The following is a 17,899-nucleotide window of genomic DNA, read 5'->3' on the forward strand; positions in this document are numbered from 1 at the left end:
TCATTGGCTTCGGGCCGGATGATCTGAAAGGTGTTGTGGCGCCTCATAACGACGCCTTATTAGTCACTCTTACTGTCGCCAACTATGACGTCGCAAGATTCTTTGTTGACACCGGAAGCTCAGTTAATATTCTTTTCAAAAGAACCCTGGACCAAATGAAGGTGGAAGGTTTCGAGTTTGATCATATCTCTACGCCTTTATTTGGCTTCACAGGACATGCGGTCCAAACTATTGGACAAATCATGCTCCCCTTATCTTTAGGGACGGGACCGCACCGCATCACCAAAATGACATGTTTTACTGTGGTGGATGCCCCTTCTTCTTACAACGGTATACTTGGCCGACCTGCCCTGGCCGATTTCCGAGCTGTAAGCTCCACCTACCATCAAAAGCTGAAATATCCTGTGGGGAATGGAGTAGGAGTCGTAGGGGGAGATCAGAAATCCTCACGACGTTGTTATGTAGATGAGGTAAAGCAGGAAATCAAAAGATCTCGGATCGAGGTGGGGATGGTTGTGACCCAACCAAGTGTGACCTCCAAAAAAGAGGTTCAGCTCACATCAGAAGAAGAGCCAGAAACAGTAGAAATAGGGGTCCAACAGAGCGTCAGAGTGGCGGCTGATCTTGATCCCAGAACTAAGCATGACCTGCTGACCTGTTTGAAAGCTAATCTTGATGTATTTGCTTGGTCCTCACAAGAGCTCCGTGGGGTCAGCCCCGGGATAATGGAACACCGCCTCAATATACTTCCTGAAGCTCGGCCAGTCAAACAGAAGAAAAGGCATTTTGGCCCCGAAAAGGACAAGATAATAAAAGAACAGGTAGACGAGCTCCTTAAGGCAGGGCACATTAGGGAGGTCTTTTTCCCAACATGGCTATCAAATGTTGTCCTGGTCCCAAAGAGCTCCGGAAAATGGAGAATGTGCGTCGACTTCAGAGATCTTAACAAGGCTTGTCCAAAAGATTGCTACCCCTTGCCGAGGATAGACCAACTGGTTGACTCCACCGCAGGTTATCAGTACTTATGTTTGATGGATGCCTATCAGGGATACCATCAGATCCTCCTAGCAGAGGAGGACCAGGACAAAGTGAGTTTCATCACCTCCGAAGGGACGTTCTGTTATGTGGTAATTCCTTTCGGTTTAAAAAATGCGGGAGCCACCTATCAAAGGCTCATGGACAAAGTTTTCTCAGCCCAGGTCGGAAGAAATGTGGAATTTTATGTGGATGATATTCTTATAAAGTCCAAGAATTCAGTCGATCTCATAAATGATCTCCGCGAGACCTTTGCCACTCTAAGATCTTACGGGCTAAAACTCAACCCCCAAAAGTGCACTTTCGGGGTCAGAAGTGGGAAGTTCCTCGGATACATGGTAACGGAAAGAGGGATTGAGGCCAATCCTGAGAAAGTGAAAGCTATTCAATCTATGACACCTCCTGGGAATCTCCAGGAGGTCCAGAAGCTTGCCGGGAGAATCGCCGCTTTGTCACGATTCATTTCAAGAGCGGCGCATCGAAGTCTGCCCTTCTTCCGAGTTCTCAGGAAAGCTAAGAAGTTCGAGTGGGATGAAGAATGCGTGAAGGCATTCGATGATCTAAAGAAGCATTTGGCGGAGCTCCCCATATTAGCCAAGCCAGCCTCAGGGGAACCATTATATGTCTATCTCTCGGTCACTGAGATGGCTGTCAGTTCAGTCTTGGTCAGACAGAAAGGCACCGAACAAAGCCCAGTATATTACATCTCTCATGCCCTCAAAGAAGCGGAGCTCAGATATACAGTTGTGGAAAAGCTTGCTCTGGCTCTGGTCACAACAGCTCGAAGACTGAGACCATACTTTCTATCTCACCCCATTATGGTCCTCACTAATAGTCCTCTCGGGAAGATAATGACTCATGCTGATATCTCGGGAAGGTTGGTAAAATGGACCACCGAAATGGGAGAGTATGACATTCAATATGGACCCAGGATCGCAATAAAGGCACAAGCTTTGGCCGATTTTCTTGCTGAGACTTTGCATGTTGATATAGAAGATCTTTGGAAAGTATATGTGGATGGTTCATCCACCAATGAAGGCAGTGGAGTCGGTGTGTTATTGATCTCTCCGAAAGGGGATGAACTAAAGTTAGCTGTGAGAGTAAACTTTAGGGCATCCAACAATGAGGCAGAATACGAGGCGGTCTTAGCAGGTCTAAGAGCAGCACGGCAAGTCGGAGCTGCTCGGGTCCACATCTTCTCTGATTCTCAGCTGGTGGCCAACCAAATGATTGGATCCTATGATATCAAGAATGAAAGACTGATAGAATACGTAAAAGCGGTGGAGGCGGCTAAAGAACTCTTTACAGAACTGGTTTTTAAGCAGATCCCCAGGGAGGAGAATGAGGGAGCCGACTCCCTCGCAAAAATGGCAAGCTCACTCCACAGTTGGAAATCAAGAGAGGTGGTGGTCCAAGTAGAACTAAGTCCTTCTTTGCACTACCCCTCCCCTGAGCTCGAAGACAATGACTGGCGCACCGAGTTATTGGATTACATGAAAGATGGAGTGCTCCCCGAAGACCCAAAAAAGGCATACAGGATGAAACGAAGGAGCCTTCGGTTTATACTGGTCAACGGAACTCTTTACAAGAGGTCAGCCTCTCGGCCTCTTCTCAAGTGCTTGGGTCCCAAGCAATCTAACTATGTGCTAAGGGAGATTCATGAAGGCTGTTGCGGAAATCACTTGGGATCCTACTTTCTAGCACGAAAGGCACTCTTGGCCGGATATTTCTGGCCCACTATGTTAAAATACGCTCTAGCCATCGTCATCTCATGCGATAGCTGCCAACGTCATGCTAAACTCCAACATCAACCGGTTGCACTAATGAAGAGTATTGTGGCAGCCTGCCCATTTGACCAATGGGGGATCGACATTGTGGGACCTTTTCCCACGGCCCCAGCTCAGAAAAAGTTCTTGCTTGTTGCTGTAGATTACTTTTCCAAATGGGTGGAGGCTGAGGCTTTGGCTAGGATAACTGAAAATGAGGTACTCAAATTTCTCTGGAAGAACATTGTCTGCAGGTTCGGGGTCCCGAGGAAGCTGATATCTGACAATGGAAGACAATTTCAAGGAAGCCGGATCCAAGCCTGGTGTAAAGAGATGAAGATCCAGCAGCACTTCACTTCTGTGGCCTACCCTCAGTGCAATGGCCAAGTGGAGGTCACTAACAGGTCCCTAGTGCAGAGCCTGAAGACCAGACTTGGGAACGCAAAAGGTAATTGGGTGGAGGAACTCCCCAGCGTGCTTTGGTCATACAGGACTACTCCTAAGATAGGCACGGGGGAGACGCCTTTCAGCCTGGTCTATGGAAATGAAGCCGTGCTTCCGGCGGAGATCGGTGAAGAGACACCTCGCGTAATATTCTATGATGAGCAAAACAATGAGAGGCGAGCAGCAGACTTGGATTTCCTGGAAGAAAAGAGGGAAGCCGCGGCCATAAGAATGGAAGCTTACAAGAGACGCATAGCCCAGTCTTACAATAAGAAGGTCATTCAGAAGAGCTTCCAGGTTGGAGACCTAGTTTGGAAGAAGGTTCAAGAGGAGAAGGTCGGAAAGCTCGATCCCAGATGGGAAGGACCGTTCAAAGTGGTGGAGAAGCTCAGCTCAGGTGCCTATTACTTAGAAGACTGGGCAGGGAAGAAATTGAAGAGGCCATGGAATGCTTATCACCTCCGTAAATATTATGCTTAGATATTGTTAGAAGCTTTAGTTTTTATGTCATTTACTTTCGATGCAAGGACGTCAGGTTTTAATGCTTTATTCAAATATATTAATAAAATTACGCATTTTTGTTAAGAAATTATTATTATTGCAGAAAAGGGTTTTCACCCTCAGCCAGTTCAGGAGCCCAGAGCTCATCTCATCTCAGGAGCACCAGTGCTCACCTCATCTTGGTTACGCCAAGTATAAGGGTTTTCACCCTCAGTCAGTTCAGGAGCCCAGAGCTCATCTCATCTCAGGAGCACCAGTGCTCACCTCATCTTGGTTACGCCCAGTATAAGGGTTTTCACCCTTAGTCAGTTCAGGAGCCCAGAGCTCATCTCATCTCAGGAGCACCAGTGCTCACCTCATCTTGGTTACGCCAAGTATGAAAAGGGTTTTCACCCGATCTCAATTCAGGAGCCCAGAGCTCACCTCATCTTGGTTACGCCAAGTTTGAAAGGGTTTTCACCCTCAGTCAGTTCAGGAGCCCAGAGCTCACCTCATCTTGGTTACGCCAAGTGTGAAAGGGTTTTCACCCTCAGTCAGTTCAGGAGCTCAGAGCTCATCTCATCTCAGGAGCACCAGTGCTCACCTCATCTTGGTTACGCCCAGTATAAGGGTTTTCACCCTCAGTCAGTTCAGGAACCCAGAGCTCATCTCATCTCAGGAGCACCAGTGCTCACCTCATCTTGGTTACGCCAAGTATGAAAAGGGTTTTCACCCGATCTCAGTTCAGGAGCCCAGAGCTCACCTCATCTTGGTTACGCCAAGTTTGAAAGGGTTTTCACCCTCAGTCAGTTCAGGAGCCCAGAGCTCACCTCATCTTGGTTACGCCAAGTGTGAAAGGGTTTTCACCCTCAGTCAGTTCAGGAGCCCAGAGCTCACCCCATCTTGGTTACGCCAAGTATGAAAAGGGTTTTCACCCGATCTCAGTTCAGGAGCCCAGAGCTCACCTCATCTTGGTTACGCCAAGTTTGAAAGGGTTTTCACCCTCAGTCAGTTCTGGAGCCCAGAGCTCACCTCATCTTGGTTACGCCAAGTGTGAAAGGGTTTTCACCCTCAGTCAGTTCAGGAGCCCAGAGCTCACCCCATCTTGGTTACACCAAGTTTACAAGGGTTTTCACCCGATCTCAGTTCAGGAGCCCAGAGCTCACCTCATCTTGGTTACGCCAAGTTTACAAGGGTTTTCACCCGGTCTCAGTTCAGGAGCCCAGAGCTCACCTCATCTTGGTTCCGCCAAGTTTGAAAGGGTTTTCACCCTTGGCCAATTCAGGATCCCCAGAGCTCACCTCATCTTGGTTTAGACCTAGCCTCAGCCGTCTCGCTATGATCATGAATGACATGTGTTTATACGTACCTCAGGTCGGCAGGAATGTTTTCATTCATGATCAAATTGTTAAGTGGTTGGCCGACCTCCCATGGCCGAGCTTATCGCCCACGGCATGATCCTACCGAGTTATTATTTTGTGAAGGGTTGTGCCGACCTCCCATGGCCGAGCTCATCTCTCACGGTTTATTTTGTTTAGTGTTTGGCCGATCTCCAAGAGACCAGCCGACCTCTCTCAGCGTAACCTCATTGGTTTATTATTGTTGTGTTTGGCCGATCTCCAAGAGACCAGCCGACCTCTCTCAGCGTAACCTTCGGTTTATTTTGTTTAGTGTTTGGCCGATCTTCAAGAGACCAGCCGACCTCTCTCAGCGTAACCTCATTGGTTTATTATTGTTGTGTTTGGCCGATCTCCAAGAGCCCAGCCGACCTCTCTCAGCGTGACCTCATTGGTTTTAAGTGTTGGGCCGAGCTCTAAGAGTCTAGCCGACCTCTCCTGGTAGGACATCAACTTACTATTAATAAACCGACCTAAAATTAACTGGCTGACTCACCACTAGAGACGATACCCATGATACAATAAAATATAAATTAAGTGCATCACAAATTCAGTACAAAGGGGTTGGAGAATACTAATCACATATCAGGGGGAGGTTCTCCACAACCTTCTTGGCATCCAGGAAATCGTCCGCGGTCCCCTCTGGAGGATAGCCAGCTTCTCTGAACTGGGCCACGACGCCATCAAAGCCTACGTAGATAAAGTTAAGGGCCTTTTCAGCAACGACGTCCCAAAACTCCTCAGACTTCAAGAAAGCCTCTTTGAAGACCTCAGCCCCATTGTCAAGGTCAGCTCTTGCAGAAACAATCTCCTGCTGGGCCATGATAAGTTCCTCCTTAACGGATTTCGCCTCCTCCTAATCAGCGTCAAGACGTACCTCAGCCAGGCGCAGCTCGTTCTTCATTTTCATGGTCTCGGCGGCAAAGCCCTCCCGCATGTCAGCCTCCCTCCGCTTCGAGTTGGCCTGTTCCTTTTCCAGAGCCTCGAAAATAGCAGTGAGTTTGCTCTCCAGCTCAGCCGAGGTTGATTGGAAGGACCTCGCCTCCCTGGAGGACTGCTTCCGAAAATTATTGGCTCTGAATGCCACCTCAGCACTCAGCAGAGCGGCCTGCATGGGAAAAATGTTAGCCAAATCTAAGTAGCATAAAAAATTAACCTAAGGTAGGTTACCTCAGCACTGGCACTGGTGGATCTCCTGACGAGCTCAGACCAGTTCAGCCCATCTAGGAATTCTGCGTCGGCCTTCGAGGCGACGTCCCGGAGAACAGCCCCGGCGAGTGGAGACGGCCCTGCCCCAACGATGCGCAGGTCCTCTCGGTACATATCATACAGATTAGAGCGACAACGGAGGACTTGTGAGGAGATATCTGACCTCATCTGTCGAAGGGGCAAGGCTTCAGTTTGAGGGGGGCCGAGCTCCTCACTACTTGAAGATCGCCCATGAGGACGAGGGGTCCCGGGGGCTCGGCGCTTCCGAGAAGAGCTCGTAGGAACCGCTTGTGTCTCAGCAATGGAGACAACCGTAACCTCCTCTGCGCTGACCTCAGCAACCACAATCTTTCCCTTGCCCACATTCGTTGAGCTGGCCTTCTGTTGCCTTCGAGCCTCAGCCTTTTTGATGAGAGCATTCATGACTCAAGTAGCTGAGACAATCACCGAAGCTCAATCAAAAAAAAAAAAAAAAGCAACAGATAGAGAGAGAGAGAGATAACGGAGAGGGGAGGGGGTCAACAAAGATCGAGCTGATTTCCATACCCTCGTTGCCTTGGGGAGTGACTTTGGCCGAGCTGAGCCCGTAATAGCGCAAGAGGTCCTCGGCTAGGAGGGTGGGAGTATGGAAACGCCGACCCCTGATTGCCCCAAAGGGTTCGAGAAAGGTGGGGGTCTTACGAAAGCCCGAGGAGGGAGTAGGGAGCTCGGGGAGAGCTGCCCTCCACCGAGAGCATACATCCCATGAGTCTGAGGGTTGGACAAAAAAGAAGTGATTTTTCCAAAACTTGTTGGAGGAAGGGGCCCCCTCGAAGAACTGGCAATTCGGCCGGGCTGAGAAGTAGAAGGGGCCCTCTTCTGACCTCTTGGGGAGGTAAAAATAGGAAAAGAGAAGGGGGTCAGGTATGAAGCCTAAAGCTTTGTAAAGAACTACGAAATTACATAAAGTGCGGAAGGCGTTTGGGGTAAACTGACCGAGGTGGATTTGGTAAAATTGGCTGATCTCTTGGAAGAAGGAGGGGAGAGGAAAGCGAAGGCCACCCTCTAATTGATCTTGATAGAAAGTGTAGTAGCCGGGAGGGGGGTTGTTTGCTCTCTCCTCAGAGTGAGGGAATATAAAGTCATAATCAGCTGGGGCATAAGAAAGAGCTCGGATGCGAAGCTCATCCGAGGTATCCAGCCACGAAGGGTGGAGCTCGAACCAGGGGTCAGACGTCCTGATTGGCTCCTCGGGGTGACTGGGACTGAGCTGATTCAGGGCTGCCCCATCATCACCAGTAAGGAGGCGGGAGCTGACCCCCGCAGCCTCAGGATACTCACCTGATCCCGAGGCGACCTCCGTGAGGGGATCGTACTGATCCACCTCTCGGAAGATCCCCTCGGAGGTCGACTCAGAAGAACGGTTGGGAAAGGCCATGAAACAATACCTACTGAAGATCGGGAGAGCAGGAGTCTGAGGAAAAGGAGGAATTCTTTTGGAAGATCGGGGCCGAGGTTAAACGATGGGAAAGTGAAAAATGAAATGAAGGAGGGTGGTTCGTATTTATAGAGGGACCATGAGGAAATCGGATCGTTAAATCGAGATTAGGTGGACGACTAGGATCATCTCGGGATGTGTGAAGCTGGTCGTTAAACTGACAGGTGGGAGCGACGTTTCATTTTTGGCTCGGGAATCAGCAGGGCTTGAAACTGTGAACCTCAGCTCCTGATCAGTTCAGCGTGGGAAAGGACGACTTAATCTGGTTAGGGACTCTGGGTGCCAGTTCTGTTCAGCTACAACTCTCACAACTCAGCGTGGAGGTCTACTTTGCTTAGTCATTCAGATCGGCTAATAACTTCGTCTTCCAGTTCAGAGCGATCAAAAGATCAGCTCAGATGAAAAACTCGATTTTTAGGGTCAGAACACCCTATAACTTGGTCATTCTCGATCAGCACGGCTGAAATCCTCTAAGATCGGGAAGCATCTGGGCTTCGTCATCACATATCGGTATCATTGAGAGCTCCTAAGCTCAGCTGAAGGATTTCATTCCTCTGGACGTCCATTAGCTTGTTCATCTTAAGCTCAGAACATCCCAGAAGCTTGGTTAGAGGTTATTGCCCATCACATCAGGACTTACCCGCACTTAGTCATATGAGGTTAGCGCATCAGTAAGCTTTGAGATCAGTAATCAGGGGCCACCGAGAGCTCATACAACCACGAGCTTTTGGTCTGCGACGTCAGCTCGACTTGAGGGGGGGACTCGTGATACCCCCGGATGGAGGATGGGCTCGGCCCGCTCTCGATAGCCCCTTGTTGGGAGCCCAGCATTCTAAGGACCCGGGAGGTCACCTGGGAGGTCATCCCAGCCGACCTCCTATATAAGAAATTCCATCAATTGGAGAAGTCAGCCGACCTCCGACGACCGAGCTCCCGTGCCGACCTCCCAGCGTGAAGCCGAGCCGACCTCCTTAATATTAATATCGTGATGATTGGAGACGGCTTGGCCGAGCTCCCGAGCCGAGCTCCCACAAGGTCCTGTGGCAGGTGGGCTCACACCTACGAGAGCTCTTACTCAGAAATTAAAGCGCATAGCCCACATAAATCAAAGCCCAGAAAGGTAAAGCCCATTGAAATCTAATCAAATCTGGCAATATCTGACCAAATCTTCCGAAGATTCTGAGAATCTAAACCTACCAAAACTAGGACTCTATGGTTCACCTATAAATACCAGGTTTCGTTAACTCTTAATTCAATTCATACTTTCACATTCTCTCAGCCCACACACTACTCTCTCAGTTTTCTATTCTCTGACTTGAGCGTCGGAGGGGCTACGCCGGAACAACCTTCCGGCCCCCTCCTAACACTCTTGTTTGTGTTTCTTGATTTCGAGGTGCCGGATCTGAGCTCCACGATTGACGTGCCGATCTCCCCGCCAGTGTGTCAAGGTTTGATCCGAGCTCTCCAAGCGAAGATCTGACCTCAGCAACATCATCTATAATTAAATCATTGCTCAAAATTAAATTAAAAACGCTGCCAACATTTACCCAAAAAGTTTCCAATTGAATAAAAAATCGATATCTTTTCCTTTTTTAAATTTTTTTTTTTTATCTTAATATTTTCAGGCCAAACTCAATCTGTATTAACTATAAGTAGTTAGGCCCATTATAAATTAACTGTTGGGATACTAATTCACAAGGTCCTATGTTAAGAAATCAGCCCAATATTCTGCCATCGTCGATCGCCGTCAGGAAAATACAAAGATCCAGACCCGGTCTTGTTTAATTCTGAATTTCTGGGCTGTAAGGCCCATTCTATTAACCAAGTCTGGACCATGAGCCCAGTAGTTTGCTGATGAGATCTAGGCCTCGTATTTTATAGCCACGTCTCTAAAATGAAAAATTATAAGATTTATTAATTAATTTATTTTAAAATGTTTCGTTTTTCCCTCTTGAAAATCAAATACCTTGAATTTACAACTGTTAAATGCTATCATAAAGCCTATTTCGACATTTTATTAAAAGTTTTTTTTAAATTTTTATTTCCCATTTTATATTAATTGTCATGATTAAATTATAAATCATTATTCAGACAGGCTAAAAGACAAATCCCATACGATTATTGCAAAGTTGTCCCTTAATTGCAATGTATGGGACATGCTATACTTCTACCTATTGGCTTGTGACTACTTTTTAGCACTTTAAAAAAGTACTCAACTTTTCTTCCCAATAAATCTTAAAAAAGCATTTCCCTTGGATTCCAAAACTGACTTGGTTAGACTGACTCCCTACACTTATTTATTTATTTATTATAAAAATTTATTAATATTATTTAACTCTAAAAGCAAATCTTTATTTGAGTATCTGCATGATATTGTAGTGTATGCATATTCATGAATCAAGATGGTCATTTACTAAGAAGAATATATAAAAGTGATTTGAATATCATACCCTTTATTTTCTTACACACAAAAAATGGAGACCTATTAGTTTTCCTAGGTAATCAAAGTCATCAAAACTTTGTCCACTTTGAGTTTTTATCGATCAATTTTTCAAATTTTGATTTTGTTATATCGATTTTTAATGTTGGACTATTTTGTTCAAATTGTTGACATGAGCTAGCTTTCAGAAGTTAGAAATTTTTTATTCTTCATCGGTTTATTTTGATGTCATGTTAATATTTTTTCGTGTCAGATCAACCATAAAACCAAAATAGTGGAAATTTAACATTGAAAACTTAATGAAAAAAAACTTAAAAATTAAACAAATCATTGAACCAAAAAAATTTATGTTCACTCTGACTTGTTTTCATGAGGGAAACTATTACAATTTGAATTGGTAGTCAAAAGCAAATATGTGCTCTATTTATTAACCCTCCATTTCCCATATAGCACAACACCAAGCTTTCCATCTATCTCTCTCTCTGCAAATGTCTCAAATTCATGTGAAATCTCCCAAACACTGCGCTGAGAAACAAGCACTCAAATCCCACAGGTTCAACAGAAAGCTCTTCTTTTACTTCTTAACAATCCTACTCACCATCTTATCCTTCATAGTCCTTGTTTGGCTCATCCTCCACCCCACAAAACCACAATTCTCACTTCAAGAAGCTCAGATAAATCAGCTTAACCTCACTTCTACACCGCCTCTCGTCAACTCGTCCATACAGCTCACTCTCTTATCCAAGAATCCCAACAATCGAGTCGGGATTTACTTCGATGAATTTCGGCTATATGCATCATATAAAGAACAAAAAATCACTCCTGATTCTTCCATTTCTCCGTTCTATCAAGGGCACAAAGAAACAAACCTTTTAAGCGCGTCTTTGATCGGGAAACAGCAGCCCGTTGCCCCTTCGTTTGTATACGAAGTTCAACACGATCAGAGCACAGGGAAGTTGGCCTTAAATTTCAAGGTGATAGGAAAACTCAGGTGGAAAGTGGGATCTTGGGTTTCTGGGAGGTATAGGTTAGCTATAAATTGTGTGGCTACTTTACAATCGGGACATGTATCTTCCCAACTCTTTAGTTCCAAGCAAGGCACGCAGTGTTCTACCGTAGTGTGAAGAAGACCAGCTGGAGCTAACTTTGTAACTTATAAAAATGCATGGTCTTAGGTTTTTATATAATAAAGATTGAGCTATATAGTATGATTTTCTCCATCATTTTCAAGACTTGGTTTTCTGTGAAATTCACCAACTGTTTAGTAAAATCTGTATTAAAGAAGCAACTGAAAAGTTTGCAACTTTGCAACAGTTAGCTGTTAATTTACCTTGTCTTTCTCCTTTCAGCTTTTTGCGTGGCCTTCATTTTCATATTTGCATGCTTTATATGATGGCTGCAAAAGCCTAAAGGATATTGCTTTCTTGGAGTCTAACTGGGGGAAACTTTTAATTCGTGGTGATTTAACTTGATTAGTCACCCCTAAGAAGAAGGGACACACACACATATTGCTTTTACATATATAAATATTAAGGATCTTATATGTATGCATAAGCCCACATGATTTAAAGTGTTATATTTTAATTAATTTTTTTTTCTAGAGTAAGAAATTAGAACGAAAGTATATTTTTAGATTTACCTACCAAGATCCCAAAATTAATTTTTACATGTCTTTCTTGTTTAACATATAGAAGATAATGGAGATTGTGGTTATGTGGCAAACCAGACGCTATAAATCAAATGACAAAATGATGCACAAAAAGTTTAGAGGCAAAATTTGGTGGAGACCATTAATCATTACATTTCTATCTTCTCTTTTCAACAAATAAAATTTCAAAATTGTAATAAAATACATGTCTAATAATAACACTGCCAAATTTTATAGTGAGAAAAGATCCAAATCGAAACAAATGGGTATGGTATCATAATGCAAACTGAAATGGGCTAAACTTGTACCAGTCCAAGCCCATATGTAAATCTATGTATATGTCGGTTAAGCCCATTACGAATTTGGACATATATTTATTTGGTATCGGCCCAATTTGTTAGCAATGTATAAACCGACTTCCTTCTCGCGGCCCTGTACTCGCCAAATTTTGCACTTCTTCCTCTTCCATTATCAGTGTCGGCGATAGGATTTTCTCTCATCAAAGGTTAATTTATGTATTTTTCTTGATTTCTCGTAGTTTGTGTGTGATTTATATATGTATAAGTTTTAAACTTTTGCTGACATTTCTTTAGCTTAGAGCTTGGTTTACATTTCTGCGTGAGAGACTTTTGAATATGTGTTGGAAGCATGTGTCACCAAAACACCTGAGAAGTGGTGTGTAGGTATGTATGTGCAGCTACTGGAAGTTAGAAGACAGTTAAGGGAGCGGTTGGCTAGCTCAAGAACTTATCGGAAAGGCAGCAGCTACACATATAAGAAGGAAAGGAATTCCACAAGAAAAGAAAAAAACCGAGTCTCCTAAAAATTACACTAGAGTGTAGCAAAGATAGAAGAGAGTGTGTGTTCTTGTGTGATAGGAAGAAGGTTATCATTCCAAGTGGAAGAACTCTCGTATCTTGTACATGAAAGTGTTGTGAATAAAAGCTTTGATTTGTTCCTCCCGTGGATGTAGATCGATTGATCGAACCACGTAACTTCTTGTGTTGTGTGTTCCTTGAATTACTAACAATATGGAATCTTGATTTTGCTGGCTCTGAATTGAATTATTTGGTTTTTGTTAAATACGCAGGCAACGATGAGATTTATTGGGTTTTGAAAACATTTCGAAGATGGGGTTCGGATTGGATGTGTGACATCTCCGATATCCATTGTGGTAAAGTTTTTCTCTTGTATTTTTACGGTTGAATCTATGCTTCATTTGCGAAATATACACGTGATCCTTTATGGATTTCATGGCGATTCAGGTCCATGTTTCATATTCCAGTAGTAATTTTAGCTGTAGAGGTTTATTTCTTCACATCACATTTAATTTTTGACTTCTCTTTGTATGCTTAAACAGCTTCCGAGCTCATGTGAGTGTTGAATCATGCCTTGGGAGAATGCTGTGAAGTTTTTATGAAGCTACTTTGATTGACTGAGTTTGGCAAACTTTTTGTGACAAGGAAACTAAAAAGTCCTTTTGGTGGTTTTTTATCCTGTACTGCTAGAAAATTAAGAATATATTTCTAATTCTTGGTTTTTGTTTGTTATTTGTGCAAGGTATCCTAAATCATCAATGAAGTAATTGTCTCTTTTATTTTTCAATTACTTAGGAATGGCACAAGAGGTGGGCATGTTTACTGTGACCCAGACAATTGGTAGTGTTTTGTGCTGTAAATGTGGCATTTTGATTCAACCAAATGCTGCGAATATGTGTCCGAAATGCCTGCAGTCTGAAGTTGACATCACAGAAGACCTACAAAAGCATGTCGTTATCATCCATTGCCCCGAGTGTGAAGCCTATTTGCAGCCACCTCGGACTTGGATTAAAGCACAGCTGGAATCCAAAAAGTTGCTGACCTTCTGTGTGAAGAGATTGAAGAACTTGAATAAAGTCAGTTTAGTGCATGCTGAATTTGTTTGGACTGAACCCCACTCCAAGAGGATTAAGGTGAAGTTAAGGGTCCAGAAGGAGGTTCTCAATGGGGCAATTCTTGAGCAAGCTTACACAGTTGAATATGTTGTGCAAGACCAGATGTGTGAATCTTGTTCACGAGTGCAGGCAAATCCTGATCAATGGGTGGCTGCAGTGCAACTGCGGCAGCATGTTTCTCACAGGCGCAACTTTTTCTATCTCGAGCAGCTTATTCTTAAGCATGCTGCTGCTGTACGCGCAATAAGAATTAAGCAGTTGGGCCAGGGGATTGATTTTTTCTTTCGTAATAGGAATCATGGTGTTAAGTTTGTGGAGTTTTTGGGTAAAGTAGCTCCGATTAGGAGTCGGCATGACAAACAACTTGTGTCCCATGACCCAAAGAGCAATAGTTACAACTACAAGTACACGTTTTCTGTTGAAATTTGTCCAATATGTCGTGAGGATTTAATATGTCTTCCTCCTAAAGTGGCTGCCGGTTTGGGAAACCTCGGGCCACTGGTAATATGCACTAAAGTGAGCAACAGCATCACATTATTAGATCCATTCACTCTGAGGAGCAGCTTCGTGGATGCTGAGCAGTACTGGAGATCATCTTTCAAGCCCTTACTCTCCTCTAAGCAGCTCGTGGAATATATAGTGTTAGATGTGGAGGTTGTTTCTTCTGAGGTCAACATTGGTGGCTCAAGGTATGTTCTAGCTGATGCTCAAGTTGCCCGAGTATCTGATTTTGGAAAGAATGACACGATTTTCAATGTGAGAACACACCTGGGCCATCTTCTAAATCCCGGAGGTTACGCCCTCGGTTATGATTTATTTGGTGCCAACAGTAATGATATTGAACTAGACAAGTACAAGGGACTCGTACTTCCAGAGGCAATATTGATAAAAAAGAGCTATGAAGAGAAACGCCAGAAGAAGAAAGGTAAGCTGCGATCATGGAAACTCAAGTCTCTCAACATGGAGATTGATCTCACTTCTAAAGGTAGAGATAACGAGGAAAAGATTAACTCTGAGTATGAACAATTTTTGAGAGATCTGGAGGAGAATCCTGAGTTGAGATTTAGCATCTCCCTATACCAGAATAAAGAATACCAGCCATCGGAAATGGCTTCTGTGACCGATGGTGAAGATGTTCCTTCCATTCCAATTGACGAACTGCTAGCCGATCTTGATTTAAGTGCTGCAGAAGTCGAAGATGATGACATGGGTGAATGAATGTTGTAGTGGCAGGGATAGGAATCAGAGGGGTGGTCGTGTCTTCCTTCCTTCAAATGCTTCCATGTAACTATCTTCATGTAAAAAAATTTGGGATCCACCATTGAATTGGGATCAGAAGACAGGTGAATTTGTTTAAATGAAATAAGGGTAGGGTTGGATACATAATCTTCTTGTAAGTTGTATTACAATCTTATAAATTGTTATTTGAGTGAATTTTGTTTTGGTATGAACATTCTGAGGCTTGTTGTAATATCAAGATATTATTTTTGCATTGATCTAATATTACTCTATTACCCTCTGCACCTCGTTCACCATCTGGTCTTTCAATGGACCGGGGGTCGTTTTTGTTTTTTTAATATCAAAAAATTAAGAAATTGTCCACCGCCATGCAATAGTTTTTTGGCCAGAAATAAAAACCTCACAAAATCGAAGTCCAGGTACTTCAAATAGGTTTCAGCAAAACATCCATATATACAAAAATATACAGGGGACGACAAATATATTGGCAATGTCATCACCATGATTGGGAAAAGGAGGTTCGTGCCATGATTTTGCTACTTTCCCGAGTCCTCCCATCGAAAACCCCCTCTTCCAATTCTTCCTAGCTGAAAGAGAGTATCACAATACCCATATCTACTTGGATGAGAATGCCTTATGATACGGGTGTTAGAGCACGGATGACCCGGTTCATATCCATAACCAGCTATAGACAAACCGTGGTTTTCTTCATCGAGGGGCATAGCTTGATGCAAGAAGTCGGGTTCAGCATATTTAAGGCCTCACCTTCTAAATGATCTCCAACGAGTGTCTTGGATTGCTGCTCACTTTCATATCTATTGATTTCAAGTTGTCCTCTCGAGATTTCAAGATATTGAATCTAGACATAATGGGGACGTTTTAATCACAATCTTGAACCGCTAGATTCATAATGGGGACGTTTTAATCACAATCTTGAACCGCGACAGCGACAGAAGAGATCCGACCCTGTGTGGTTGGTTTTAGAATCATGCTATATCTTGAGACTTAAAGGTTAGCTTGGAAGACGTGCTTGGAGCAGGTGAAATGTGAACCTTTTGCATCGTTGCTGCGACATCTTTATTTTCTGCGAGTGTTCAAAAACTCTGATTCATTTGAAAGCAAAACAAGATTGAATGATTTATGTAAGATCTAACCTTTTGATGATTTAGGTTTTGATTGTTCCATCTCAATTTTCAATCGGTCAAAGCGAGCTTTATAGCTGATGGAACACAGTGCAGCTTCAGCCTCGTGCCACAAGCTCTTAAAGAGTTTTGCTTGAGAATCCGTTTCTTCATTATAGAGGATATTTTCCTCGAGTACCATCTTTATGGACTATTATTCAGCAGTCCATATTAGATGAACAATAGTAGTTGATGATATTGGCAAATACATGTAATTTAGACACGATATTACCCACAATTCACAGCAATGCTTTCATCGTTTGGACATGAATTTACAATGAAAGAGGCGTACCTTTGCCATACCATCATCTCTTGTTAGGTCTGTATCATCCCTCAAGAAAGAAAAAACAGGTGATTTCTCAACTCTCTCACCATCCTTTGCATGCCCATGTTTATAATCAACAGTACCCTGAAGAAAAAAATATGCAAATTTATATTTAAGAAACAACTAAGAATTTTTTTGATGAAAGGAACCAAATACATACTCAAAACAAAATGTTCCAAGATCTGGAACATGAGTACATGAGAGCTCAATGGCAATTAGAGAGTTGGTAAAACCTGGCAGTAGAAAACTGGAAAATATATTGCTGACTAACCGAGTCTTTACAAAAATAAAGGACCAACACACCCCTTTTGCTCGGTCATACGAGTCCAAGGCATACCATATCATGACACTCTCCAAATTTCTCGGATATGTATCCCATAAGATTGGAAGATTCTTGCTTATTTCTTGGCCGAAGAGTTTTACTACTCATACAAGCATCAAGATTGCTGATTGTGTGATTCAGAGCCAAGATGTCTTCTTCTTCCAAAGCGCATGCATCATATGAAAGATGAGACAGAAGCATCTCTGAAAGATAACGCATTGTTTTAATCGTTGTTTTGATTTTTTAATCTGGTCGTAGTTCAACATGCACAATGGCATCTTCTTGAGAAAAAGGTGAAGCTAGGACTTTCTCAATCACTTGAAACGAAACAGCACCACTACTTTCAGAGGCATCATTGAGATTCATCTCAACTTCTCCTTTACCGCTGAAATGTTTCAGGTCATGAGAACCACGATTCAAGTTTTCAGGTGAGTCAAAGTTTAGCCTCGGCATCTCAAGGGCATCCTCTATCTGAACTTCCTTGCTGCTTCTCAAAGTTGAAACCCCAAAATTTTCAGCTTTAGCATCATCTGATAAAATCTGTTCTTTACTCGGGTGATTAACATCCTGGATACTCTCTAACGGAAGTACTACATTGGTTTTTACAAATATATTTTCATCATTCTCATCGATTTGACCAGCCTTAGCAGGAAAAGCTCTGGTTGGATCATCCAACGAACAGAAATCTTTATGTTTTGCTTCATCAAAGCCAAACTTTTCATCCAATTTCCTTATAAAATTGTGAGAGCTGCCAGCTGCACCATCAAATGCTGAAAATTGAGAGGATGGTGCCGCTTTCCAGCAAGGAGAATCCACAGCGAGGTTGTTGTGATCTATAAAGTCCCACAAATCCTCAACCAAGTTAACTACTTGAACACTATCATCAGCCATAGCCAACCCATGGGAGAAAATCGAATCCGTTATTTTAGAGCATCTCTTTCTGATATTTCCCTCAAATGTATCATTGATATGCTGGGAACTTGAAAATTCATTTACTGCAGAT

The 17,899-nt window shown here is 43.4% G+C and overlaps 3 protein-coding genes across 10 annotated transcripts; 2 read left to right on the forward strand and 1 right to left on the reverse strand.

The window, feature by feature from the left end:
- The first annotated feature begins 10,684 nt into the window (after nt 1-10,684).
- LOC142540352 (NDR1/HIN1-like protein 26) lies at nt 10,685-11,561 on the forward strand. Its single transcript, XM_075646443.1, has one exon. The coding sequence runs from the start codon at nt 10,737-10,739 to the stop codon at nt 11,370-11,372; it is 636 nt and encodes a 211-aa protein (XP_075502558.1). The 5' UTR covers nt 10,685-10,736; the 3' UTR covers nt 11,373-11,561.
- Nucleotides 11,562-12,291: 730 nt separating this feature from the next.
- On the forward strand, nt 12,292-15,330 carry LOC142540350 (uncharacterized). Of its 4 annotated transcripts, none has more exons than XM_075646441.1 (4): nt 12,346-12,401; nt 12,987-13,070; nt 13,257-13,394; nt 13,510-15,330. In XM_075646441.1, exon 4 carries the CDS (start codon nt 13,512-13,514, stop codon nt 15,045-15,047), a length of 1,536 nt encoding a protein of 511 aa, XP_075502556.1. In that variant the 5' UTR covers nt 12,346-12,401; nt 12,987-13,070; nt 13,257-13,394; nt 13,510-13,511; the 3' UTR covers nt 15,048-15,330. The 4 variants fall into 4 exon arrangements, with proteins under 4 accessions (XP_075502553.1, XP_075502555.1, XP_075502556.1 ...); XM_075646439.1 differs by having other exon boundaries at nt 13,257-13,379; XM_075646438.1 differs by lacking the exon at nt 13,257-13,394 and having other exon boundaries at nt 12,292-12,401.
- A 105-nt stretch (nt 15,331-15,435) lies between these two features.
- Nucleotides 15,436-17,888, reverse strand: LOC142540358 (uncharacterized). 5 transcript variants are annotated; one of them, XR_012819085.1, is made up of 5 exons: nt 16,912-17,888; nt 16,542-16,658; nt 16,223-16,400; nt 15,998-16,152; nt 15,436-15,958 (listed from the first exon to the last, which is right to left on the reverse strand). XR_012819085.1 is itself a non-coding variant. In XM_075646458.1 (4 exons), exons 1-4 carry the CDS (start codon nt 17,113-17,115, stop codon nt 16,055-16,057), a joined length of 588 nt encoding a protein of 195 aa, XP_075502573.1. In that variant the 5' UTR covers nt 17,116-17,888; the 3' UTR covers nt 15,436-16,054. The 5 variants fall into 5 exon arrangements, 3 of the variants coding, with proteins under 3 accessions (XP_075502573.1, XP_075502572.1, XP_075502574.1); XM_075646458.1 differs by having other exon boundaries at nt 15,436-16,143; XM_075646457.1 differs by having other exon boundaries at nt 15,436-16,152.
- Nucleotides 17,889-17,899: the final 11 nt, after the last annotated feature.

This window comes from Primulina tabacum, chromosome 3 (assembly GCF_025594145.1).
Source record: "Primulina tabacum isolate GXHZ01 chromosome 3, ASM2559414v2, whole genome shotgun sequence".
NCBI lineage: Eukaryota > Viridiplantae > Streptophyta > Magnoliopsida > Lamiales > Gesneriaceae > Primulina > Primulina tabacum.

Bases quoted from the DNA above. Each gene is read 5' to 3' on its own strand.
- LOC142540352 (XM_075646443.1), top strand. From the start codon at position 10,737: ATGTCTCAAATTCATGTGAAATCTCCCAAACACTGCGCTGAGAAACAA.
- LOC142540350 (XM_075646438.1), top strand. From the start codon at position 13,043: ATGTGTGACATCTCCGATATCCATTGTG. The intron at 13,071-13,509 runs GTAAAGTTTTTC...TCAATTACTTAG, and splicing joins CATCTCCGATATCCATTGTG to GAATGGCACAAGAGGTGGGC.
- LOC142540358 (XM_075646457.1), bottom strand. From the start codon at position 17,115: ATGCGTTATCTTTCAGAGATGCTTCTGTCTCATCTTTCATATGATGCA. The intron at 16,659-16,911 runs GTATGCCTTGGA...TTTTTTCTTCAG, and splicing joins TTGGAGAGTGTCATGATATG to GGTACTGTTGATTATAAACA. The intron at 16,153-16,222 runs GTTAGATCTTAC...GAACACTCGCAG, and splicing joins AAAACCTAAATCATCAAAAG to AAAATAAAGATGTCGCAGCA.